This window comes from Leguminivora glycinivorella, chromosome 1, assembly GCF_023078275.1.
Source record: "Leguminivora glycinivorella isolate SPB_JAAS2020 chromosome 1, LegGlyc_1.1, whole genome shotgun sequence".
In the NCBI taxonomy this organism is placed as follows: domain Eukaryota; kingdom Metazoa; phylum Arthropoda; class Insecta; order Lepidoptera; family Tortricidae; genus Leguminivora; species Leguminivora glycinivorella.
In genome coordinates, this window is record NC_062971.1 from 29,164,365 (window position 1) to 29,191,290 (window position 26,926).

General features: G+C 42.0%; 4 protein-coding genes across 4 annotated transcripts in view; 1 reads left to right on the forward strand and 3 right to left on the reverse strand.

Moving 5' to 3' along the window:
* Positions 1–75: 75 nt before the first annotated feature.
* Positions 76–934, reverse strand: LOC125228871 (rRNA-processing protein FCF1 homolog). Its single transcript, XM_048133571.1, has 2 exons — positions 822–934; positions 76–711 (listed from the first exon to the last, which is right to left on the reverse strand). Exons 1-2 carry the CDS (start codon positions 822–824, stop codon positions 100–102), a joined length of 615 nt encoding a protein of 204 aa, XP_047989528.1. The 5' UTR covers positions 825–934; the 3' UTR covers positions 76–99.
* Positions 935–1,117: 183 nt separating this feature from the next.
* Positions 1,118–2,264, forward strand: LOC125228888 (NADH dehydrogenase [ubiquinone] 1 subunit C2). Its single transcript, XM_048133593.1, has 3 exons — positions 1,118–1,345; positions 1,443–1,586; positions 2,143–2,264. The coding sequence occupies exons 1-3, from the start codon at positions 1,186–1,188 to the stop codon at positions 2,190–2,192; spliced, it is 354 nt and encodes a 117-aa protein (XP_047989550.1). The 5' UTR covers positions 1,118–1,185; the 3' UTR covers positions 2,193–2,264.
* A 147-nt stretch (positions 2,265–2,411) lies between these two features.
* LOC125228880 (zinc finger protein 569) lies at positions 2,412–7,675 on the reverse strand. The gene is made up of 9 exons (XM_048133584.1): positions 7,411–7,675; positions 6,509–6,648; positions 5,945–5,975; positions 5,833–5,864; positions 5,481–5,642; positions 5,179–5,304; positions 3,756–3,822; positions 3,113–3,241; positions 2,412–2,818 (listed from the first exon to the last, which is right to left on the reverse strand). The coding sequence occupies exons 1-9, from the start codon at positions 7,519–7,521 to the stop codon at positions 2,432–2,434; spliced, it is 1,185 nt and encodes a 394-aa protein (XP_047989541.1). The 5' UTR covers positions 7,522–7,675; the 3' UTR covers positions 2,412–2,431.
* A 677-nt stretch (positions 7,676–8,352) lies between these two features.
* Positions 8,353–26,926, reverse strand: part of LOC125225149 (lysosomal-trafficking regulator) — a 56,002-nt gene continuing 37,428 nt past the window's right edge. The window contains 20 exon segments of the mRNA XM_048128724.1: positions 8,353–10,747; positions 11,977–12,163; positions 12,632–12,840; positions 13,105–13,340; positions 13,998–14,131; positions 14,866–15,055; positions 15,841–15,996; positions 16,410–16,624; positions 17,000–17,140; positions 17,525–17,672; positions 18,766–19,027; positions 19,915–20,136; positions 20,855–21,023; positions 21,787–21,930; positions 22,325–22,515; positions 22,971–23,203; positions 23,834–23,952; positions 25,062–25,145; positions 25,663–25,851; positions 25,922–26,003. Of these exon segments, the coding sequence (XP_047984681.1) occupies positions 10,624–10,747; positions 11,977–12,163; positions 12,632–12,840; positions 13,105–13,340; positions 13,998–14,131; positions 14,866–15,055; positions 15,841–15,996; positions 16,410–16,624; positions 17,000–17,140; positions 17,525–17,672; positions 18,766–19,027; positions 19,915–20,136; positions 20,855–21,023; positions 21,787–21,930; positions 22,325–22,515; positions 22,971–23,203; positions 23,834–23,952; positions 25,062–25,145; positions 25,663–25,851; positions 25,922–26,003 (3,435 nt within the window). The 3' untranslated portion in view covers positions 8,353–10,623.

The following is a 26,926-nucleotide window of genomic DNA, read 5'->3' on the forward strand; positions in this document are numbered from 1 at the left end:
TGATACATTGTTCTGTTCAAACTTATATTAGCTTAGGTGGACCTTGAAGAGTAAACATTGAAAAGAAAAACACACTAACAGTTAAACCTAACTTTATTTCTAAATAGCTCCCTTTGGTGCCCCATAGGCATCTGGCATCCTCTCTATAGTATACTTATGGTCTGCAACATACATAATAGGTACGCCTGGTATCTTCCTTATTCTCCTCTTCAAGTCCTTGTCGTTGGTCGCAACTATGTAGCATTTGTGCTGCATTACCCTCTGTACTATACAATCATCAGCATAAGTGCCCTTGTGAAGGCAAGTAATCCTTTCAAAGCGAGGGTCCTTTATTATCCTTAGTGCTACTCGATACTTTCGACCAAGTTTCTCCAACTCTGCCAAAACACAGTCTGTTATGTAGGGGATGCATTTTGCATACAAACAGTCCATCATATTCTGCATTATGTCCAATTTGTTCTTGATTGAGAAATTAATGAAGTTAGTATCGATTAAGATGTGATAAGGAGGGCCTAACTGAGTGTTGTATTGGAAGAACAGAGCTGAGCTTGCTTGAGGAACTTCGCGAATCTTCAGTTTGTGAGGATCTTCTTTCTTTTTTTTTGGGGGAGCTCGTTCACTTTTCTTTATTCGACTATCAGTAGGACTTATCATTTTCTTCATTTGCGCGAACCGCTTTTCTACAATTTTACGAGTTTTACGTTGTTTCCCCTGCAAAAATAAACAACACGTGATAATATTTACACTATGAATAAACTCAAACTCATTTCGATTTAAATGATCTCCAAACTTAATAAATAAAGAGAAACGCGATTATGTACCATTTCTTTATTCCTTTGTTGAAATAAATACAAAAAACAAAATAAATGAACAATTATTACAGGTTAGGTTTAGATACGATACGATAGTGACAAATACTGACAAAAAAATTGACAGTGACAGTCTGACAGTTGAGCTCATGTTCATGGCCCTTTCACACGATGTATTTTTAAAGTACAACAGCAAGTTTTTCTGATAAAATTGTCAACTTGATTGTATAGATTGGCGAACGAAATATTGTCGTTGTCGATGTTTATAGAGCCCTTCAATTTTATATGGCAACATTTTATCATTGACAATGACATTTACCTCTAGAACGAATAATATTCCATCGTGCCGAGGAAGTGAAAATAATCACAATTAAAAATGTCCTCGCAAATGTCTGCGATTGATTTACTTAAATTAGGCGATGATTGCAGAGAAAAACCATTACTGAACAAATACTGGCCAGAAATACTAGGTGTAGGCTTTGGAATTGCAACAGGAGTCTTCATAAATTTTGGCACGAGACGTCCAGTCTTTAGCGGTAATTACATAATATTAATAACAACCTGATTACTGAAAATAAATTCAATCTAAACGTGTTATTACGGTAAATGTGTTATTCCACGGTTTATTTTCAGGAATACAAAAACACATTCTCGGCGTGGCGGGTTGGGTTACTGTGTTGAGTTTGGCCCAGAAGAGGCGTGATGCTTATTTCGCTGAAAGAGACGCGGTGTACAGGCATTACATTGAGCTTCACCCTGAAGACTTCCCCGTCCCAGGTATATACAGTGCTTAAAGTCTTGAATGAGAGCTAATATATTCAGTAAAAAAATTTAATAATATTTGGTTGGAATTAGAAATAATTCTGTATTATTTAAACCTGACAATATCACTTAACTGTCTTGTTAAGTCTCCTGTAATTTACATTAGTTTGATTACCAACTTATGCCACTTCAGTTGTAGCTTTAATTTTAGCTACTACATATATGTATTAGAGAGTTAATATTGCTCATCAGTCATCAAGCTTGAAATGGTTACTGATGTAAACATAATTCATAATTAGTATATTCATATAAATTCATATGTAAAATATTTCTAGTTCTGGGTCAATCTGCGGCAAGAGTAACATGAGTCACAATTTTATGGCATGTTCCATTTATTCACGATGCAAGTTCAAGTGATAATCTATCTCTAAATAAGTGTTACTCTCTAGATATATGCATAGATTCTTACATTTGCAGCTGCAGTTCAAATAAACACTCAATGAAGTTGTGACTCATGTTACTTTTACGTGGATTCACCCTTCTGCAACCTAATGTTAGGTGTTTGTTACAGAGAGAAAGAAGATTGGAGATATTCTGGAGCCATGGATCCCAATTCGCTAATTCTATTTGACCATCCAATTAAGTTATAGCTACTGAAAACTCTAGTGCAAATAAAACTACTGTTAATTTAAACATGGTTTAATAAATTAAGGTTCTACAAAACACACAAAATTGACACAAGTCTTGCAAAATCTTTAATTGGTCTCTAAACCTTTTTACACTATTTTGCAAATGGCCAAGAAGCATACACATTATGTGAATTTTTCAACAATCACAAAACCTTAGGAAAAAAAAATGAATTAACTTAATATAGGCAATGGTTCACAGTCTTTATGTCGATGCAAATAGTGATGTGCTAGAGCAGTAATGTAATCAAACACTTCACCACAAACTGTGCAGGTGTGGGGATCCAACTTGTTGCCATACTGCTGGAAACCTTTACTTTGAACTAACTGACTGATCTGCGGTGGATGCTTCCCAGCTACTGAATGCATCTCTTTAGAGCCAACCAAGCCAATGCTTTCTATGGCTGCTGGCCTATGCCCACTGTGCACCTCGGCTGGCAAAGAGCTCTCTTTACCCACATCTATCCCAATGATGTCAATGTTGCTGCTGTTGTTGTAACCATCATTTTGAGCTGTGGTGTTTTGAGTGTTTATCTGGTGTTTTTTCATTTTATGTATTTTCTGAAAGAAAGTAATTCTAATCAAACACAGGATGTTATTGTAGTACCTAGTCCGACTTTCAAAATAATAACCTTCTGGGTGATATCTAATCATTATCTTCCTTGCGTTATCCCAGCATTCGCCACGGCTCATGAGAGCCTGGGGTCCGCTATGACAAGTAATCCCAAGATTTCTAATAATGAAGTATAAAGTTTTTGTATGTCCAGTTATTGGACGCTGGCCAGTTACTGGCAATTTACCTATACATATTTTACATATAGGCATTATGTAAACATGAATGAACATGCGACGTACCAGATCCCTGCTCTGCGCGTAAGCCGCCCCACAGATATCGCATTTGTAGTTCTTGACTCCTCGGTGCTTGTTGATGTGGCGCGACAACTCGCTCGATGTGATGAATGACTTGTTGCACAGGGAACAAACCTGAAAAAGGGTACCTATATGAAATAATGATGCATTTAATAGTACATTACAATAAAAGTGCGGAAAAAAGGAAGTCCGAAACGAGTGGCAATAAATTAAAACGACCGAAGGGGGAGCATTTTTTGTCAGGTCGAAACTTTAAGAGGGCTATCTGTAGGTACATCTACGTATCTGTAAACGTCGTACGATACACGTGCGAAATTCGCAAGTCGTGTTGTTTTAAATGTATTGTAATGTTCTATTTCAGTACACATGGTGCTACTTTATCGCACTAGGGTGAAAAGTGTTACTTATACGTGGTTTTGTCAAGCGCGGATCCAGCATCGTGCCCAGGGGGGGGGTCACGTGGTAAAGGCCCGGGGCCCAAGGGGGGGTCACGTGGTCTATTTGTATGGCCAACTTGGGCTCCAGGGTCATGACCCCCATGACCCCCCCCCTGGATCCGCGCATGGGTTTTGTCGAAACTAATGGCCATATTATGTACAATTAGGCATTGGTATATTTAAGAACTTACATGATCCTTTTGTCCTGTGTGAATTTTGAGATGAGCCTGAAGATTTCCTTGTGCGGAAAATGTTTTACTGAAACAAACGTTTCATTAAACATATTTGAAGCTTCGAACGGACTGCGCGTACATTGGCACGCGTTGTCGATTACGCGTGTCCTGGAACACCACGTCCATACTCGCTAGCTACGCGTAGGTATGTACACTCTTACGCGCGCCAAAGAAAGCTTCAAAAACCGGCCACTTCTTTTGTGATTTTTTTCATATTTTTTAAACATATGGTTCAAAAGTTAGAGGGGGGGGACGCACTTTTTTTTTCCTTTAGGAGCGATTATTTCCGAAAATATAAATATTATCAAAAAACGATCTTAGCAAACCCTTATTCATTTTTAAATACCTATCCAACAATATATCACACGTTAGGGTTGGAATGAAAAAAAAATTTAGCCCCCATTTTACATGTAGGGGGGGGGTACCCTAATAAAACATTTTTTTCCATTTTTTATTTTTGCACTTTGTCGGTGTGATTCATATACATATTAGTACCAAATTTCAGACTAGCCGGCGAGTTCACGGACGGACGGACGGACGGACGGACAGACAGACATTATAAGGGTTCTCGGAACCCAGGTACCCGCGCTCGCCCAGGCACGCGCAGTGCGTACCTACGCAAGTGCATGTACCTATTGCATGTAGCACGCACTAAAAATATTTAAAAGCAAATCCCTTTTGTCAGTAGAAAAAAAAAGAGCTATTTGTAAATGTGCTACGGCAGCATTTCCTATTCTACCAAAGTATTTAGTTTTCCTACTAACAGAATCTGTTTGCCAAACTATACCCAGGTTCACATAGGGATACGCTCATAGGTTTTCCTTATATTTTCGTTCACCGCAAATGTTCAGGGAAGAATAAATAAGAATAACCGACTGCGATTACTATCATAAACCGAAAGACGACGTAACGCTGGTAAGTTCTCACTTCTCACCAAAATACTACACAGAGCCTACCGACTTTTTTTCTTATGTATGGCAAAGAAAGATCATAGGATGAAAATTGTTGATGTTAGTTAAACAAGAACAGGTTTTATTTATAGAGATAGAGAGAGTAATTAGACTAATTACTCATGAATATCTGATCTGTCTATGGTTTTTATAAAAATTGTATTTACCTGCAGACTTTGCATTAGAATGGTTTGTCGCCAATATGTAACTGTGTACCCAGAGATGTTAACAGCAGGAGCAGCACATATCAAGAGCTTGCGTGACCGCTGGACTGGTGGTAAACCTATGAACGTTCTACTTGCAGACCGCACGTTGGAACGTTTCTTGCCGGTGTGAGCTTGTGTTTCTCTCAAAGCGGTGACAACTGTACATATAGCTGAAGGGCTTTGTGTAAGTTATAAATAGACAGGGTATATAAACGAGATCATTACCTGCAGACTTCGCATTGGAATGGTTTTTCGCCAGTGTGTACTCGGAGGTGTATAGTCAGGTTGTGTTTCTGCGCGAATCTGCGAGAGCAGTACATACAGCTGAAAGGCTTGTCACCTGTGTGGGTCCTGAAAAATAATTGAGAGGCATTAAAACATGACTGTTTTATGAAACGAGTCGAAATGCGAGTTTCATAATAAAATAACACGAGTGTTTTATATACTTGAAAAAATTAGGAAGGTCTCTATTGGCTCTGGGCTCTTTGTCTATAATCAGATAATCATACACAAGCAAATGCAAGTACCTGACATGTGTCTCCAACTGTGCCTGGCAGCGGAACTCCTTGTCACACTCATAACACGCATGTACTTGTTTGGGTTTCGGTTTCGGCCCACGTTTTAGTTTTTCCTCTTCAGGTTTCTTCTTGTAGTTGGTGCTAGTTTTTTTCTGAGACAGCCTACATTTACTGAAAGTGAATATAAATTATATTCATAGTCAAATTTTCTAATTTAATATCAAATTAAATGAAAAACAAACTATGAGGCGAATAAATCTCATTCAAAATATACCTAATAAAATTGCAATAAAATTTGGGTAAATAGGAAAACTCTGAAAAGGTGAGTTAAATGTCTTGTAAGTATTTAAAATAATCTTACCATTTCTTTATTATAGCTTGAGGTATAGGCATCTGTAATAAAAAAAATTGAATATAGTTTTATACAATAAACATGCCATCATAAAATAAAATAATAATATATCAATACTTACAGGGTCAGTCATAACAGCTGCATCATTGTACCTAGAAAATGTAAAGTTTCTCAAATATGTTACTTTGTGCTAGGCCAGTAAAGTAAGAAATGTCTCAAATAAAATGTAATGTTGGCCCAAGACGAGTTAAGGTCAACAAACATGCAATCTGAGTCTTTCTGATTTACTGGCCAAGGTGTGTTTGGTGGAGCCGGGACACGGTAACTTTGTTTAGCATAGCTGCCTGAAATTTGACACTTTCCGACTAGATGACAGAAAAATAAATAATTAATGATTAAAGTTAAAAAAATCTGTTACTATTTATCCATTTAAAAATGTAAGTGTGTATTATTAGGTAGTGTGGTAGGCTTTAAAATGGCACCATAAACTTTCATACCTATAGCACAGTTTAATAATTTCAATTACAGTCTCAAACAAAGTATGTCTACATTTTTATGGTGTTTTAGTTTTTTACTACTATAAAAAGTAGAGGAATTTGAGGGAGACCTTTGCCCAACAGTGGAACAATATGGGCTCTTAATAAACATAAAGTAAAAAATATTCAGGTAAAAAAATGGGTCTTACTTAGATGTTAACTGCAGTCCCAGGTATTGTCGGAGTCGCACGTCAGCACTCTCACATGTCTGTTTAAAGTGGTAAGCCACTCCCAGCTTGTAAATACAGTTGCTGCACAATTGCTCTGGCAGCCCATCATTTTTCCGGATCTGTAATATTGAGGGTTTACTGGTGAAACCCGATAAATCAAGATAATTTTTCTTTGAAATAAGAACATTGTGGAAATTGCACTTAGTTCGAATATCAAAAACCAGTTTGCTCAACTTATCGGGTTTCACCAGTAAACCCTTGATATTTATTAACTGTACTTACTTGATTACTGACTGTACTTACTTATCTTATCTTAACTATTATGATTTGATGACCAGTCTGGCTCAGTCGGTAGTTACCCTGCCTGCTGAGCCACGGTCCTGGGTTTGAATCCCGGTAAGGGCATTTATTTGTGTGATGAGCACAGATAATATATTTTTTCCTGAGTCATGGATGTTTTCTATGTATATAAGTATGTATTTATCTATTTAAGTATGTATATCTTCGCTGAGCACCCATAGTACAAGCTTTGCTTAGTTTGGGGTTAAGTTGATCTGTGTAAGGTGTCCCCAATATTTATTTATTTATTTTGGTTAGATAGAAAGGTAATAATATAAGCTGACTTGTGCTAGTGAACAAACCTAACAAAACATCTCTCGTTAGGTGACGGTTAGATTAGACTATTTATACATTATAAAAAAAAACAAATGCCAACTAACAAAAACAAGACAGGAGTGAGTTGCACTATACATATATTTATTTGTTTAAACTTTTTTGCACAAATTTACAAAAAAAAGAGTACGAATGGCGGACTTAACGCCTTGAGGAATTCTCTACCAGTCAACCATATATAATATAATACTTTAAATATAATATCTTACCTTTACATTACAACAATACTCAATCATATCACATAAGGATATATTGAAATTCTTTGTAAAAACCGAAGACAGTACCCCTTCCTCCAAACAAATCCTACAGATTTTATTCATGTCTTGGTTCACCCAACATTAAAACACAAATTTATAAATGAAAAACTGATTTGTTTCAATTAGATTTAAATTAAACAAATGCTTCTTAATTCAGTCAAGGTTTACACAATAATATTCAGCTAGTACAAGCCAGCCAGTTTCCTTATAATTGAGTTTGATTTTAAAAATCTATCAGTATATTGGTATAATCAGTATCTATTTCATACTAATTTAATACTGTAAAACTGTCAGTGTGGACAGTGACATTTCACTGACAGTGACAATTCGAAATGTCAAACTTTTTTTTTAATGGCATCGCGATCCGGATCAAAATCCGGATTCAGTCGTAACAAGAAATTTTAAGTTTTCGTGAATTAGTAACGAGTTTCGCTCGTATTGACCAAAGAGAATATAATTAATTATAATAATTACTACGTTACAGCTTGGCAAAAAAATGGGACGCCACAACATTATTAACCCTTCGTTATGCCGCAAAATTAGGTCGTCTTTTTGCATTTTTTCCGGAACGATTTTTTTGCTGTACATGGCATAGCTGAGCTTGGAACCCACAATTTTTTGACGCATCCGCACACGAGGGGTTAACCCTTAAATGCATAGTACGAGTAGCATTTTTGACTCTATTGACACCATGTCAAAATTCAAATTTGAATAAATCTTTGTCAAGGTCATGCATTTAAGGGTTAAGGCAACCGTGAATGTATAGGTTTGAAATTCGTATCTGTGCGGTGACCTTCGCCCCCATTTATCAAATTTGCCGCCTTTTTTATTTGTTGCAAGTTTTGCTTTGACCGTCTGTATTTTATCATTTATTAGTAAGAAAAACAAACAAAAAATATTATATTAAAAATGTATTCATAGCTTAAATAAGAATATTATTCCTGTTTCCTTGGCAGAGTAACAATAACAAAATAAAACTTTTCTTATCGATATTTCTTTGATGACAATTTCATACTGAGGATGCTTCAGGTACATGGCTAAAATATATACACTAAGCAAAATAATTATATCAATTATAAAACATTTTATTCTGTATTACATAATATAGTATTCATGTTCTTAGGTAGGTACCTACATCTAGGAATTTATTAAAATATAGGTAAAAAATAAAGAGTGTGTATAAAACATTTATGATATTCAATAATTCCCTATTGTCTGTAGCTATACTCTTTAAGTTCCACAATTTATTATGTTATTTCATTTAATTATACTACGTAACGAGTGTAACGCCAAAAACTGCAATATAATATTACAATATCTTAGTAGTCTGTGATTAAAACTAAACAACGACTTTAGCTTCTTTACATTTTGTGTTGTATTTTATCTCATTTATGAGCTGCGTTAAATATACACACAGTAGGTAATTTGTTTAAAAACCAAATATTGCTTGTAGAAGTTCAATAGAAATCCTTCCAAACCCAAACGGAAAGCTAATTGTTTGATTTCAGTTGCCAAATATAATATTTGTTTCAATATAAAACACAAGAGTAATCATAGTTATCAAATTACCTTATTTAACTACTACATATTTTCATATAAAAAAGTTATTGCTTAATCATTTGGCTTGGCCAATGAGGCAGACATTATATATAACACTGCATATACAATGGCATAATAGCTTTGAGCAAATATATACACCACTGTCTAATAGGTGTGGTCGAGCGTAAATTATCGAGTGAAGAATGCCAATCAATTGTGGGTAGACGGCAACTGATCAATTAGTTAGTGAACACTTGAACAGGTATCTATCTTCTGGGCGAGCTAACTCCAACGTAGGCCACGTCTTTGCCTTTGGCTAGTCCGTGGCCAAGAGTTAGCCCATTTATAATAAAATAAATAAATAATTAGTTTAATATTAGGATGGCCACTGAGCAGTTTGAGTAACTCATTCAAGTATTCATTGAGGAAACCACTCTGATTTCATATAACGTACATATTTGTAAAAAGGGAATGGATTGCCAGTCCGATTTGATTTGTGATCGGAATATGTTATAACACGATTCTATACAATATAATACATTCGAACAAACATCCTACAAATATTATAAATAAAGGAAGCTGCAACATCTTCGAATATGTGGAAATATCATACGTTTATTATACATATTAATATACGCATATTTTGCTAAGCTAGACTCTCACGGAAGACAACCAGTCATAGTAAAACTATGTCTCTATACAATTTATTATCACAAAACCATTCCATGGGCTTTGGCAAAATTATATTTTAGCGTAGACATATTCACACAACATTTAATGGACGTTGAGATTCGTGATACAACTTATTGAGTAATCATTGATCATATATACAGACACGTGTAAAAGTCTCAGCTAGCCACAAGAAATAACAGTGGAACACCGCATCGCATGGCACTGTAAAATTGGCTAGGCCAATACTTCGATAAAATCAAAGTAAGCTTGCTTGACGGCTTGCAAGTCATTTATTGCATATTTATTGAGCGATGAACAGTCTTTTTGTAGACGTGAGTGACGTAAGTCGGGCACGAAGCAGCAGCGCGCACCGTTCACGCAATAGAACAGGATCTCACTATAAGAGCTGCATGTTATGCTGCTGTATTGCGCTGCTGAGTACCCACAACACAAGCCTTCTTGAGCTTACCGTGGGACTCAGCCAGTCTGTGTAAGAATGTCCTATATTAGTCCTATAATATTTATGTCTGTTTGTAGACGTGAGGGACGCTAGCTGGGCGAGGAACTGCCGCGCGCATTGTCTACGTAGTAATCGTACAGGATCTCACTGTTGGAGCTAGTATCAATTTGCAGTCTGTTTGTAGAATTGAATGGTGCTACGCACTGTACCTGCATGCTGTCTATTTGTAGACTTGAGTAACATCGGGCGCGGCGCAGCAGCGCCACGTAACACCCGAACAGGATCTCGCTCTTGGAGCTGAATGTTGTATATCAATTTGTAGACGTGAGTGATGGTAGCCGGGCGCGAGGTTGCCGAATGCGCCAGTCATGTAGCAATCGAACAGGATCTCACTGTTGAAGCTGCTTGTAGTATGTATTTGTAGTCGCTACTACTGTTTGTAGAGGTTAGTGACGCTAGCCAGGTGCGAGACAGCAGCGCGCGCGCAGCGAGCGTCAGAACAGCGCGTGCGCGGGCAGCAGCTGCACGGTGGGCCGCGCGCCACCACCGTGCCACGCCACGCACGTGCCGTCCGCGTAGCAACCGAACAGGATCTCGCTGTCCAGGCTGTATGTTAAGCTGCGACACAAACATATGCTTTAATGTACACTATTTAAACACGAAATAAATACTATAAAAGTAAATTTGAAATCATTAAGATATAAAAGTTTAAGCAGCCGGGATTAAGCTCTAGTTCTCTTTATAGATTACTATTTACTAGCTCTTGTCCGCAGCTTCGCTCGCTAAGCTTGGGGAATGCATCATACAAAATTCCACCAGTCCCGCAGCTCACATTTTAGAGAAGTGGGGGGTTAGAAAGAGACTAAAAGTAGCCTATCGTCACTACTTTTAAAAAATCTCGTATCTCACGTTGTTCCTCAAAGTTAAAACGCAGTAAGTCTATATGCATTCCATACATACTTACTACAATTTTCTTTTCATTGACAGACGAAGATACAAGTTTTTTTAAAAGTAGTGACGCTATGTCACTCTCCGTCCCTTCAACTAAAAATAACTACAATTCGTCGCTCCGTTTTGCGGTGAAAGACGGACAAATAAAAAGACACACACACTTTCCCATTTATAATTTATTACTTTTATTAGTATAGGTTTCATACTGAGCATAAGCGCTGGTAGCCTAGCGGTAAGTGCGTGAGACTTTCGTTCCGGAGGTCGCGGGTTCGAACCCCGGCTCGCACCAATGAGTTTTTCTGAACTTATATGCGAAATGTCATTTGATATTTGCCAGTCGCTTTTCGGTGAAGGAAAACATCGTGAGGAAACCGGACTAATTCCAATAAGGTCTAGTTACCCTTCGGGTTGGAAGGTCAGATGGCAGTCGCTTTCGTAAAACTAGTGTCTACGGCAAATCTGCCGGGATAACGGGATTAGTATGTTTCATACCTGACGCGCCGACCCGGTGTGCGCGGGCGGCAGGCTCCCCATAAGCCGTGGCAAATGCCGGGATAACGCAAGGAGGATGATGAGTATAGATTTCATACCTGACGACGCCGAGTGCGGCGGGCGCGGTGTGCGCGGGCGGCAGCACGCCGAGCGGCCGCAGGTCCCACGCGCTGTAGAACCGCACGGCGCCGCTGCGGTCCCCGCACGCTACGGCGTTCACGGAACGTTCGACTAGCATACGCAAATCACACATGTCTCATACCTGACGACGCCGAGTGCGGCGGGCGCGGTGTGCGCGGGCGCCAGCACGCCGAGCGGCCGCAGGTCCCACGCGCTGTAGAACCGCACGGCGCCGCTGCGGTCCCCGCACGCTATGGCGTTCACGCTGACCACATGTCTCATACCTGACGACGCCGAGTGCGGCGGGCGCGGTGTGCGCGGGCGCCAGCACGCCGAGCGGCCGCAGGTCCCACGCGCTGTAGAACCGCACGGCGCCGCTGCGGTCCCCGCACGCTATGGCGTTCACGCTGACCCCTTCCGGCGCGTTCGAGTAGCATATGCAGGTTACTCGCTCCGCTACTTTCACGCTACCTATAATGCATAAGATCATAATGGTGTCAAACTGTATAGATACATTAGGGTAAACCTGTTCAAAACAAAAAATGGTTTACGAAATTTCATGGTAGTATAGGCTATCTAGGTCTTCGAGCGAGAATTGTTTCACAAAATTTCCGTTGAATGTATGCAATTCCACGCGTATCAGCGATATGTATGTGGCCGTAAATTAGGCCTGATTTCGACGGTGTGCGAACTCTCATGCGATTTTAGTTACATTGCGGGCTGTTGAGTTACATACAATTTTGCACAGGCATCAAACACCGCAATGTAATAAACCTCGTATGCGAGTTCTCGTACCGTCTAAACGGGGCCTTATTCTGCCTCTTCGTGTGAGTCGTTATTGGCGGTCGGCGTGCTCGTCGTCGGCGCTGTGACGTCATGCACGATGGCAACGTCACACAGCATCTATAGGCGTAATGTTCTAAACCAAGATCAACTCACCCACAAACCTCCCGTTGACAGTATGCACTCGTATCAGCGACTTGTAGTTCTCCGCGTCCTTCTCGTACGAGTCGTCGTCGGCGGTCGGCGCGCTCGTCGTCGGCGCTGTGACGTCATGCACGCTGGCAACGTCGCAGAGCGTTTCGCTGATGGCCACGTGTGTTACTGGCAGCATGTCGCGATTGGGGAGCGTGCGGATATAGGTCAGTCTGTGGGGAAGATTTTGACAATACAAAAAACCAATGCTAATTTTCAGACTAAATCTCAATATTTTTTATAACAATTAGATCACAGAGATCTTACAAACAACTTCTTTTCTCTTTCAACAATTTACAAGCTAAAAATGAGGCATAGAATTTTATCAAAATCCACATGCGTACAATGTTCACACTAATACTATCGTAGTGCAGCGCGAGCGATTGCACGCACACGCAAAATATAAGTGCGAAAAGAAAGCTTAATAAAGTACTAACTTGTTCAAGTCCCACAGCACGATCTTGCCGTCAACACTAGCGGTGACCAGCAGCCCAGCGGGCACGCACACAGCGACGTCGGTCACGTGCGCGTCGTGCGCGTGCAGCGCGAGCGAGCGAGCTCGCAACGCCGCGCCGCCGCCGCGCCGCGGGAGCAGCACTAGCACGCGGCCCGACGCGTGCCCGATCACGACCGGGCACGAGGCTGACGTGCACGACGTCGCTACTGCTGTTATCTGAAAAAGTTGCTAAAATGTAGTCTGTATATGTATTTGGTTACTTATTTACTACAACATTAAACTTCTCCATTTGCTACTGTTCATATCCATCCATTTATATATGGTTGGAAACTATACACGAGGGTCTTCAAACAACACCCACAAATATGTCGCTTAACTTCAAACTCGGGTAAACCCATTCTGCTTTTAGGTTGATTATAATGATTAAATTGTATAAAAATATATGTAATCTCAAAAAGAATCAACTTTATAGCAGTATGAATATACCTGAGTATGAAGTTAAGCGACACAAATATGCACTAAGCAGGAGCCGTTCTGGCGTTTTAAATATAACGTTTACTCGGCTACGCCCCCAGTTTACATGTAGATTATTGACATGAATGAATAGAGCTTGAACGGCGCATCCGTCTCTGTTTTTTATGACATACAATCTCTTCTCAACGGCCCCAGAGGAATCGCCCAACGAGTATCATCATCCTAAATGTCAAAAAATTCAAAATTCATTTATTTCGTCATCATGGGTTACAATAGATGTTAGTTTACATTATAAGTCCATACATGGCATGCCTTTCGATGTACGATATAAAAATATACTTATGCTAAAAACATTTGTATGAACAATGTACTCGTAGTATGTACGTATTAGTAAATTACCTGGTCGAGAGGGGTTACTCGCAGTACGGGTTCGAGCGGTGTGTCGCGGCGTCGCTTGAGACGCACCACGCCGTCGGAGTGGCCCCACGATAGCAGAGCTAGACAGGAATCTCCCGACGAGTTTGAGACGTCGCCTGCAACAGTAATAAATAATAAATTATAAGGATGATGAATATAATTCAGCTAGGGATTAAGGCCAAAAAATTATGGTAGCCCGCGTCGGGGACATATTGTTGACGTGAGTTGAGACGTAGAGTTGTAGACCACCGCTATTGAGAAGGCTGAAGGCTGAGGCCCGCGTAGAGCAAAACCAAATAAATAAAGTAACCCGCTGAGCCAAAGGCTCGTTACGCAAACACAGAATAATAATAGAAGTGTCTAAAGGCGAAGACCGGGGGCCGAGCTCCGCGTAGGACCGAAGGCCCGAAGCGTGCAGGTCAGTGCTCAAACACAGAATAACAGTACCAGGCAGCGAAACCAGTCATACGCCGTGCTCGCCGCCACCCGCATCGATGCATCGAGAGAGGTCTAGCCTCATTACTAAGCCGTGCCTTCTTATCCAAAACCTTCAATATCCAAAGTAGTATACAAACACATACCGTGATCCGCAGGCAGCGCTAACAGAGCGTTGTGCGGCCGCCCAGTGACCGGCGTAACGGCTCAGCCACGGCATTGGTCTAAGCGCGACAGCGGTGAGCGCCGGCCATACATTGGGGCGAGACACAGCGATGGGACTTTTCATTCGCACGTATGGCTGCCGCTCACCGATGTCGCGCTTAGACCAATGTCGTGGCTGGGCCGTTACGCCACTCGCGGTGCCAGCCCCAGCGGGCACCTTCAACTTCCACAATATCATACAAACACATACCGTGATCCGCAGGCAGCGCTAACAGAGCGTTGTGCGGCGGCGCGGCGGCGGCGGCGTGCGCGCGCTCGGGTAATGGAGCAAGTCGTGCGCCGCCTAAAGATCGGCGTAACGCCACTCGCGGCGCGCCGAGAGCGGGCGAGCCGCAGTACCGGCCCCAGCGGGCACCTTCCACCCCCGCCCATACTTGCGGCTAAAACAAAATACACAAAATTACTAACGGTTCTTACAAAGCTGTAAAGGAAATGTCATCATGCAATGTGACCTAACCTAACTATTCTAAAGATAACTTTTTCGCTAACGCCATAAAATGTAGCTCTAGTGTCATCGTACTTGTCTTTCAGTAGTAGGAGCAAGATCAGTTGCGCGACCACCGCTCCGATTCCGGATCGAAGCCGTAATACGACCACCTTGTCGCTTACATCATATATATGGTGTTATTCATGTCTGTATAGGCTACTTGTATCCTAGTTAAATCAGCTTCTTTTTAAGAACTGTCAAAACGAATTTGAACGACTAGCTAATGTGGAATTTGTACCTCTATGAAATAAAATTGAGTGACGTCACGGTCAACTCAGTTACTTATATTTCTACCTGACTTATTAAATAGAAATTGGATTAAAAATAACTTCTGTCCATGTTTTTCTTATAATTATCTGATGTTTTATTTCATGCATGGTATAAAATATTTTATTTTAACTACAGTCAAGTTCCCTATTGGAGACGTGGCAGCCGTCATCGGCTCTGGTGTCACTATACCTGTCTTTCAGTAGTAGAAGCAAGGTCAGTTGCCGCGGTGCTTGTCCGTATACGTGAGGACCATAGCGGCCGCCGCCGTGCGGTCCACTTCGTCGGACAACATTTTTGGATTGAAGCCGTAGTACAGTCACTAGACTAATTATCCTTATAGCTGTTTTTGCACGTGTCTGTCATTTCATTAGAGACATTGCAGCTGTCATCGTCCGTATATTATTATACCTGTCTTTCAGTAGTAGGGGCAAGGTCAGACGCGCGGTGCGGATGCGGCGCGCGCAGCAGTTGCCGCGGTGCTTGCCCGTACGTGCGGACCATGGCGGCCGCCGCCGTGCGGTCCACTTCGTCGGACAACATCTCAGGGTCAAAGCCGTAGTAGGTCTGTAAGTAATGAGTTTACTTTACATAGTGCATAAATTATTCCCTTGATCTCAAAACGAAAAAAAGGTTAACGTCATCTTATAGTTTTTTGGTGGAACGTGTGTACCTAGAATGGAATATTTAGAATAGATTTATTTTAAAATACAAGCTAGTGGTATGTCTGCAGACTTCATGTTCATGTTTCATTCTATTTAGTAATTAAAGTATACTCCTAAGGCTTTGTTTTAAAACTATACTTTCAGATTTTTCAAAGGTGGAGGAACGCTGTTCCAGCATCATGACGCGACATAGTGATAACTTATCAGAAAAGCTGGTGCGGCGTGAGCAGTTGAATTACATACCACTGTCATTCAATCTTAAATTATTATTTTTACTGTGCAACCAACGTAATGTTTGTGTTGATGTAAACTCACACAGTGTGGGAACACATTGACAGCATCAATGGCGGCCTGTCCGGTCTGCTTGTAGCCGAACACGAGGTCGATCCAGTGCGGCAGGCTCTCGGTGACCAGCGCCGCCTCGAGCGCCTGGCGGTGGACGAGCGTGAACAGGCGCGCGTCCGCCGCCCACGCCGGGAGTTCCACGTCGTCCACGCACGCGCCGCATTGACGCACGCCCAGATTCAAGCCTGTGATAAACAGTAAATGTGAATTATAAATAAATAAATAAATATATAGGACATTTTTACACAGATTGACTGAGGCCCACGGTAAGCTCAAGAAGGCTTGTGTTGTGGGTACTCAGGCAACGATATATATAATATATAAATCCTTATATACGTAGAAAACATCCATGACTCAGGAACAAATATCGGGGTTCCCGGGACCGCGACGTAGCAGGCAGGATCACTACCGACTGCGCCAGACCGGTCGTCGAATTGGTGTTTAGAATCCCAGGCCGTCTTAATACAATTAAGGATACCAACTTTGTTATTGTGAAACGGTATAGCAGAAGTAGTACGCTTTTTTTATGTCACACATTTTTTTTAAATTATTGCTATTACCTTCGTCGTTGTGGAACAGTTCAGGCAAATAGTACAGTTCGGGTATGAGCTCCTTGACATCGGTGGGCGAGTCGTTGGTGATGAGTCGCCACGTTGTCGCCAACGAGTGGAATGTGCGGTCCGGCATGTCGAAGTTGTTGTCTGACGGGCAAAAAGTTTTATTATCATCGACAAAGAAAAATAATGGAACTATCGCAACAAAAGGGTTGTTGATCGTCCTAGGGCATAGGGCCTCCACAAGATCCTTCCACGCCTTTCTATCTTGAGCCACCGCCTTGGCCTCGTTCCAGCTCAGTCCATATTCCCTCAGCTCGTTCTCAACGCTCCGCCTCCAGGTGTGTACGGGGCGTTTGCGGGCTCGCTTTCCTCCTTGAGACCGCCACTCAAACGCGATACTGGCGCTGTTGGTAGCTCCTCTTCGAAGGGTATGACCGATCCATCTCCATATAAAGGGTAATACTAATAAATAAATTCCATGCTTTAATGTATATATTGCAAGGCCAGAAGCTTATTTTACGTATTTACCTTGATAGTGCAGCAGGAGTTGCGTGAAAGGGGGCAGTCGTACGAGGTAGTGTAACACACAACCAGGGTTGGAGTACAACGAAGCATAGTGATGTGGCTCGCGGGACGCTAGCGCGCCGCAGCCTTCACGGCGGGCTGCTTTTAGGTCCTGACGGTCAAAGTGAGATATATAAGTAAGTGATATTTGGTTTTGCATGAAATAAATGAAATGTAAGTAAGAGTCATCCATGCGATACGTTCTAATGGCCCCAAAATAGGTCTCGGTTTTCAAGTAGACCGTTTAAAGGCTTATGGCTAAAATCAATAAGACACTTCACACAACACAATACTGAGCTCTAGGACGACAGATAACTCATTATTTAAACCAGAAAATCAGCCGAATATATGGGGCGCAGGAGCGGGAGGGGACTTTTGTGTCGGTTTTATATTGAGTTAGTTTTTCCGTAGAAGGCGTCGCGCCAGATGAAACAGAAGTATCGATGAACAACTGTCGCGTAAAGGCCAGTTTTAAGATATGCAGCGTATAGTGGCATGCTATTGAAGCCAATTTCAAACCTGGGTAAATCCATAGTACAATATGATCTGAAAGATATTCAACATTATAGCAGAATGGATTTACCCAGTTTTGAAGTTAAGCGACACAATTATAAATATGACTTATTTGTGGAATGTAATACCGTCCGTTTTTAAATTTGAACTTCTTGTTACCTTTCCACACCATTTCACACTACACCCTTTTTCAATTTTTTTATTGCGAAACGGGCGTCAAACACGAGCTGCTTTCACTACTGTCGGTTACTTGGTCGTTACTGATCGGGCACGGCGAGGCGCCCGCGCTTATATCATGGCAAATACAAGTAAGGCTGGTGACCGCGAGTCGTCTTGTAATGGATGTCTATAGGGGTTGGTCTGTGGGCTAAAATCAATAAGACAACTTCACACAACACAATACTGAGCTCTAGGACGACAGATAACTCATTATTTAAACCAGAAAATCAGCCGAATATCTATACTCTTGTGTCGGTTTTATAACAAGTTAGTTTTTCCGTAGAAGGCGTAAGTATAGATAAAATATCGATGAACAACCCCCAAATGAAGACATGACAGATAGACAGACACGTCATTTTAACTTATAACACCCCTGGCGCGTTTTACGTCAAATAGTCTACCAAAAGTGATCTGACAGGTAAGAAAATTACTCAAAATTTATGACTTAGAAAACCGACGCTTATTGTACTTACGTTGTACGTATTGATATAATGCTGCTCCCTATTCTTATTCTGTATGGCCATTGGCTTGCTCAGGTCTCTGAACGTGGCCGGGTCGTTCAGGTCCAGGATCCTGCTGCTATAGTCGGCGATCACGAACGGTAAAACAGGGTACTGCATGAGATCGTTGTAGGTGCGACCCGCGAGTCCGTTGAGCTTCATCAGGTATTCCCAGTTGGTGATGGTACCGTTGCGCCATTGGTTCATGGCTTCGGAGAGGGTTTCGGGCTCCATTCTGTGGAAATAATTCATACTTCAGTTAGAGACTAACCCCCTTATTCATAAACGTACTCTAAAGTTATCAAGCCGATAAAGTTCGTTTGTCCTTTTCTATCACACCAATACATCGGAAAGGGACAAACGAACTTTATCGGCTTGATAACATTAGAGTACGTTTATGAATAAGGGGGTAAGGGTAAAAGGCGATGTCGACGGGCGAAGTATCGGACGTGTTTCAGCGCCCAGCTGAGGATATTTTAACAAGTCAAATCAAAAAAGCATGAAATAAAATTAAATACTATTTATTTAGGTGTCTGAATGGCCTTGGCTTTTTACATCGTCTGGCAGGAACCATTCTGCGGACCATTCTCATCTGAATCACCGTCAAGTGACTGAGCTAAGGATATAGCTAATATGGCGTCTATCCTTACCTAGTGGGTAAATGCTTGGCAGTGTGCTGTAAGAACGCAGTCTGCTCGGCGTTACCAGCGAACGCCAGTAGCCAGTCGCTGCCTTCAGCCAGACACAATTCCGCGGCGCGTTCTTGTAAGCACTACCATCAAGTGACTCAGCTAAGAATATGACCTTACATAGTGGGTAAATGCTTCGCAATGTGCTGTAAGAACGCAGTCCGCTCAGCGTTTCCCCAGAACGCCAGCAGCCACGCTCTGCCTTCAGCCAGAAAAAGCGGCGCGTTCTTGTAAGCACTACCATCAAGTGACTCAGCTAAGAATATGACCTTACCTAGTGGGTAAATGTTTCGCAGTGTGTTGTAGGAACGCAGTCCGCTCGGCGTTACCAGCGAACGCCAGCAGCCACGCTCTGCCTTCAGCCAGGAACAAATCCGCGGCGCGTTCTTGTAAGCACTACCATCAAGTGACTCAGCTGAGAATATGACCTTACCTAGTGGGTAAATGTTTCGCAGTGTGTTGTAGGAACGCAGTCCGCTCAGCGTTTCCCGCAAACGCCAGCAGCCACGCTCTGCCTTCAGCCAGGAACAACTCTGCGGCCCGTTCTTGCAAGCACCATCGTCGAGTGGCCACGTGGCGAACATCTTCTAGGGCCCAGCTTAGCGCCTCTTCGCCTTCCGCGTCCCCCAGTGAGTCCGGAACGAAGTGAATGCATCTAAAATTAAAAAAGTATATAATATCAGTTTCATTCTAGGAATACACAGGGAACACGAAAAAAGCTACCTGCTAGCTATTACCTGCAGGGTTAGCACACGATTGCCGCGAGAGTATGTCGCCTAGGACTACCCGTCCTTATGTCATTAATACAGTTAGAAGGAGACGTGTCATCTATCTCGCGGCAATCATGTGCTAGGCCTACTGACGGTGAATTACAGTTCTCCAACAGACAATAATGACAGTTTCCTATAATTTCTCTGTGTCAACAGTGTAACAGTATTACAGTACTTCGTGCCGCTATCAGGCTATGGTGACGAACGTGACACGTGCCTTGTGGGCTTCGGTCTCGTGCAGCTTTAGTCGAGCTAAAACTAGTCATCCTACTTCTATGCTACTAAACAATAGCCCTTTCACTGAGCCTTTACTACGTACACTTTTATTCAAAGTGTTTGATTAATCTAGTCATCTCATCTAGTGTGTTATTACCTGTCAGTGAGTAACAGTTCTCCGTCCCTCTCTCTCGCTACAGTGACGAGCGTGACACGCGCCATGTGGGCCACGGTCTCGTGCAGTTGTAGTCGAGCGACTAGCCCACCGCGGAAGCCGCCAGCGTCGCCTGTGATGCTGCGGAGATGGACTGTGCTGTGCGCTGCTGCTTCTGCTAGTACTACCATGCGAAATGATAAAAATAGAGAGACCACGAAGTGTCCTATTACCTGTCAGTAAGTAGCAGTTCTCCGTCCCTCTCTCTCGCTACAGTGACGAGCGTGACACGCGCCATGTGGGCCACGGTCTCGTGCAGTTGTAGTCGAGCGACTAGCCCACCGCGGAAGCCGCCAGCGTCGCCTGTGATGCTGCGGAGATGGACTGTGCTGTGCGCTGCTGCTTCTGCTAGTACTGTGATAGAATGTTTATAATAATTATTAGAGTTATTGGAGGATAATCTGATCAAGTAGATGGTATAAACTAAGCTACGCTGTGTCATGGACAGATGGTCGCTAGACTAATTATGACTGTCAGTATTCGAGCGAGGCAACGCTCTGTCATCAGGCCCTTCAGATAGTTTAGCAAGTATTCTGTGGTGTAGTGGTGGTGGTACCATTCAAAGCAGAGTCATCAGTCAAACCCGTTCATGCGCCTAACGCTCAGAATTAGTACCCTTCTAATGGATGACTCGCCATGCGTCAATTGGTATACTCACGCAAGTCACGCTTACGCAGCCCGGGTCGCCATTTACCTCCTATGACACAGGGTACTTCTGGATCTGTGTGTAACCTGGCGTGTGTTGATGGTTGAGATAAAAGAAGCGCAAGATGGGCACGACTTAAAGGCACGCATACACAGAACGTGACGCCATTCACCTCCCATGACAAGAGGTACTGGGTATACTTAACGGGCTTGTGTTGATGGCTGGGCTTCAGGAAGCGCGGTTTGAGCGCGAGATGGGCGCATGCGAACGCGGCCCGGCGCCTCCGCACCATCTAGCGCCCATGCCACGAGTTAGGTAGGTACTCCTGGGCATGTATGTATACTGACCAAGCTTGTGTTGGTGGCTCAGCTTGAGGAAGCGCAATTTGAGCGTGATGGAGACGCCTCATACACACCCCGAGGCACCAAATAGCTCCCATCTGTATCTGTAGGTTCTTACCGGGCTTGTGCTGATGGCTCGGCTTTAGGAAACGAGGTTTGAGCGCGAGATGGGCGCGGCGGAGCCGCACGCGAACGCGGCCCGGCGCCTCCGCACCATCTAGCTCCCATGACACGGGGTACGATTCCGGCTCGTGCCATAATGCTAGAAGTAAAAAGTGGCGTGAGATTACCTACCAATATTTATACATAATTAGGCTATAGCAATGAAAATGAAAGATCGGATCTACCAGTATAGAGCAAATTTTTCATCAATTTTCGAGTTCAGACATTACATTGCAGTGTGTGCATTGCTCTTGCGCGCATTCGCGTTCAGTATTTTACTCTTGCGCTCAACTTCAAATCGCAGAAGACTGCGAGCGCCACACTGTTTCCATAAACGCATTGCACACAACTTCTTCTTTAGGGTAGCTGTTATTGCTATGTTAGGCGACCCGCTAACGATTTCCAGCGTATGCGTGTAGTGTTTATAGGTATACAAAATATTATTCCTAAGCTTACAAGCAGGATATTATCTTGCGTTCTATTTAAAACTATACCTTGTTCATGAGTAAGATGGTCGGCCAGCCGCTGCCAGCGTCTCGTCGCAACAGCAGCAGAAGACTGCGACCGCCGTAGGACTTCCATGAACGCCTTACGTTCTCCATTCTGCGCGTCTACCACGGCTCGCGTAGCGGCCATTGCTGACTCGGTGAGGCGCGCCGCTAGGGACTCCTTGCTGAAGATTACTCTGAAGCAAACATTATTTATCAAGACTTAGTTTACAGCTAAAGTTGTCTTTTGTTGTGTTTATAATTGAAAAACTTTTGAGCTTGTTGCAGGGAAGAACTGTCTCATTGCTAGCTAAATATAAAGCTATTATTTAGCAGTCACCGAGTCTATCTTGTAAGGCGGCTGCGAGCCTGTTCTCGAGCCCATCTTGTAGCGCGACGCATCAGCCACGCGCCTAGTCTGTGATACTAAGCTTCGCGCTATTACTTCTATGTGTACTTACTTGCCAATGTTAGCCGTGTGGCTATGACTAGCCTTAGTCCAGCGTTCCTCATCAGCTCTCAACAGCGCCGCCGCCTCATCTTGCAGGGCTGCCCCCAGTCTGTTCTCCAGTCCGTCTCGTAGCGCGACGCATCAGCCACGCGCCCAGTCTGTGATACTAAGCTACGCACTATTACTTCTATGTGTACTTACTTGCCAATGTTAGCCGTGTGGCTATGACTAGCCTTAGTCCAACGTTCTTCATCAGCTCTCAACAGCGCCGCGGCCTCATCTTGCAGGGCTGCCCCCAGTCTATTCTCCAGTCCGTCTTGTAGCGCCACGCACCAACCGCGCGCCCAGTCTGTGATGGCGAGTTCAACGCCCTCGCCGCCGTTCTCGGCTAGCGCGTGCATGTGACGTAACATCAGGAGGAGGTACACTGCCAACTGACATAAAAGGTTTAATTTAATGATTCAATAGGCTAGTTTCCTATACTTAAAATAAAATATTTTATGCAGTGCACGAAATAAAGCACCACATAATTAGAAGAAAAATACGGACAGTAGCTATGTTTAAACATAATTTCTATTTAATAAGTCAAAGAGAAAGATATAAAGTAAATTAATTGACCGTGACGTCACTCCTCAGTATTTCATAGTAATTCCATATTAGCAAATCGTTTTGACAGTTCTTAAAAATAAGCTGATTGACATATACTCCTTTAAGTTATGATTGTAAAATTATAGAGTATCTAATGCAGATATAAGATAGTTTGAAGTAGGTTATAGGTGCCTTGATTGAAATTGGTTGTCTATTCGTCCTTCATAGTTTTCTTTCTTTCATTAAAATGCTCTAATTTTATAATACTTATTGGCGCAGTCGGTAGCATACTCTAACACAACCTAAGACTATCTTCATATTGGGCCTGAGTGTAGTACAATATACATAATTATGCCTATTCAATATAGTGTCAGCGAGACATACAGCAAGTAAAACACTATCCTGCCTGCACAATGATATGACGTGTAGCATAATTATATTTAGGACGACATTACTCGAAAAAACTGGGTACCTACCTTTCTGCAAGGCGGCGGAGGCTTGAGCATGGTGGCCACGTGAGGAGCGGCGTGCAGCGCGCGTAAAAGGTGCGGTTGAAGCGCGCGAGCACCGGGGGCCGGAGCGCCCGCCCACCACACTAGACAAAAAAAAACCATAATTGTAGATTCCTCATCGTAATAGTACATTACATCAGAGGCCGGGAAAATGAGGATTTCCGGCCAAGTGGGTATATACGGCCGAGCGAGCGTGCGAGCGAGGCCGGATAGGGATACGAGGCCGGGAATGTATAGTGCTTTTCTCAAACATACAATGAAATAAAAAAAAATGCTCTAAAGGACAATATTTTATAAAAAAAAGTTACTTTGCAGGCCTAGGCCTAAAAAATAATATGAAATCCCTTTACAGTCCTCTCGAGTTGTTGCGCCCAAAAAGCGATACTTCCCAGCCCATTTTAAGGAACGTAAAGACAATATTTCATTGCATGTTTGAGAAAAGTAAGTTTTTTTAGAGGGAGAATCAGTAAAATAATTGTTCCTCTTATGACTATTGTCCCAGAGCTGTAAGACAGCGTCCACAAAAAGTAAACTCGCGCGCTTACCTAATGAAATTTTAAATAAAATCCTGTAATAATATTTAAAAAAATCAAGTACTTAAAAACAATATTTCGCTTACTTTAAACATAATCTAACACATGTTACATTTTTGCGGATCTTCGTTAGTGAGTATTTTACGATATTCATTTATCACGCAGGATTTACTTATTATGTAATTTATCATTCATTTTTATTTTTAAACTAGTGCTGTGGCAGAGTCTGTCATTTCGATTCAAATGACATTTCAGTAAGTTGATAGAAATAGTATATTTGTTTAAGCGCGTCCTTGTACATAGGGCCTAATCGATTCAACCAATTCGAAATTGGCAAACGATACGTCTTAGCCACATCGCAACATACTTCAAAAGAAATGTGTCAAAAATGTGAACTTACAAATCCGGGACAATAGTGCACCACCAAGTGGATGTCTCGAATTAAGCGCTGACGTGGTAGGCCCAGACCGAGAGGGCGGACGACCTTGATACCTTCATGATTAATTGCCCAGAAATAGCACACCAACGGGAGCTATGGAAATCACGGGGAGAGGCCTTTGCCCAGAAGTGGGACACATAAACGGGCTATTAAAAGAAATACTAGTGAGTCAAGACTCTGCATCAAACGTTTTCATATGAGAAAAAGTTTTCAAACATACCTAGTTCCCGTAAAGCACGCAACCATCCATCTCCACCAGAACCTGCCCACCACGCCCGTCGCGTTGGAAGACCGCCGCTCACGGCTGAAAGCAAACATATTACTAGAGTTTGGACAATAGGCTATTTTCCTACTAGTCAAATCAGCTTCTTCTCAAGAACTGTCAAAACGATTTGCTAATATGGAATTACTATAAAATGCTGAGGAGTGACGTCCACTTTACATATTTCTCTTTGACTTATTAAATATAAATTATGTTTAAACATAACTACTGTTTGTAGTGCTTTATTCCGTGAACTGCATAAAATATTTTATTTTAAGTGTAAGAAAACTAGCCTATTCTGTGTGTGTTTCTCCATTCATTTCATTATGTTTTTAACGTGACTACATTTAACTAGCCAGGTCAATACAGAGCGCGCCCGTCGCGAGGCAATGTCCTCGCGTGGCAAACGTGCCATGTACATGTGCCTCGGCCGAGGCAGTGCGGGCGTTTTGATTGGCCGAGCAACCTGGCTCGGCCAAAGCCCGTTTACATTGGATGATTGCCGCGCGAGTACGTTGCCTAGTTCTGTGTGGATCCGGCTATTAAAGTGCTGACTTACCGGCTATAAGCATGACTAGTAGTAGCTCCACTAACTCGCCCTCAGAGTGGACCGGTAGCGCTGGAGAACGCGACTGCAAAAAGTTCACCGCAGCAGTGACAGTGGCTAGATGCCGAGATTCCAGTTCAGTCTGTGAAATTCCTTCTGTACCCAGTGATACTGCTGATGAGAGCACTGCGAAATCATTTACTAAGATTAGTTAGTGTCTGATTGATTATATAATTTAAATTACTTAAGTGTATTATTAGGAATGGAATACCATTCGTGAAGTAGTTGTTGTATTTCTGACGCGCGCGGCTCGCTACATCCAAGTGGTCGAGTTGTGCCACGAATAACGATACCTGAAAGTTTAACGCTGTTTTTAATACAAAAGTAAGAAAATTCTTCATACTATGTTGTTATATATCTGCTTATATCTTTATTGCGACAGTTATTCTCAAAGATTAATATTTTTTATTTTTTTTTATTTTATTTAGAACACATACAGTCATTTATACATATGAAAAGGGTGCATATAAATATAAGCATGCAAACTTACTCTAAAAAAGAACTGGAGGTTCATAAAATTTTGAACAGTAAAAATTAAAGTACCTATTGTTTGTTATAATATTATTATTTTTTATTTTCTTACATGGAAAACCTACAGCGCTATATATATCTAAAAATTACAATAAAAATACAAAGCCAATTACAGGTTTTCACTTATAGCGACATAATAAATTATGAAAAAAAAATTAATCAACTTTATCGGCTTGATAACTTTAGAGTATGTTTATGAATAAGGGGGTTAGAATATATATACTCGTATGATTAAGGTTCGTTTTCATCACATTTTCTGTTTAAAGGTATCATTTCGTCAACGTGTACTGAAGCATAATGTACTATTTTATTCCCAAGGGAATAATGGATTTAGTTTTAAAAATTAATACAATCCGTACAATACTTCAGGCAAAGGATGTTTCAATCTGCCAAGGATTTTTATTGCACAACCAAAATTTTACTATTAAGCTATAAAATATATTATACGGTATGAAAAATGCATTTTATTTATGTTTTACAATTATTTCAGTGTGTTTTGCATTTATTTCGTAAAATTTAACTTAGATAAATTGTTATAATTTACAATCTGACAATATGCTCTCTACTCGCGCTTGACCGCGTGCGTACGCGAGGCACCCACCGTTGCCTAGCAACGGAGAGTACAACAGATCAAAATATTTAAAGGAATGGAAAATAAGTACAATTTTAGTTCAATTATATGATT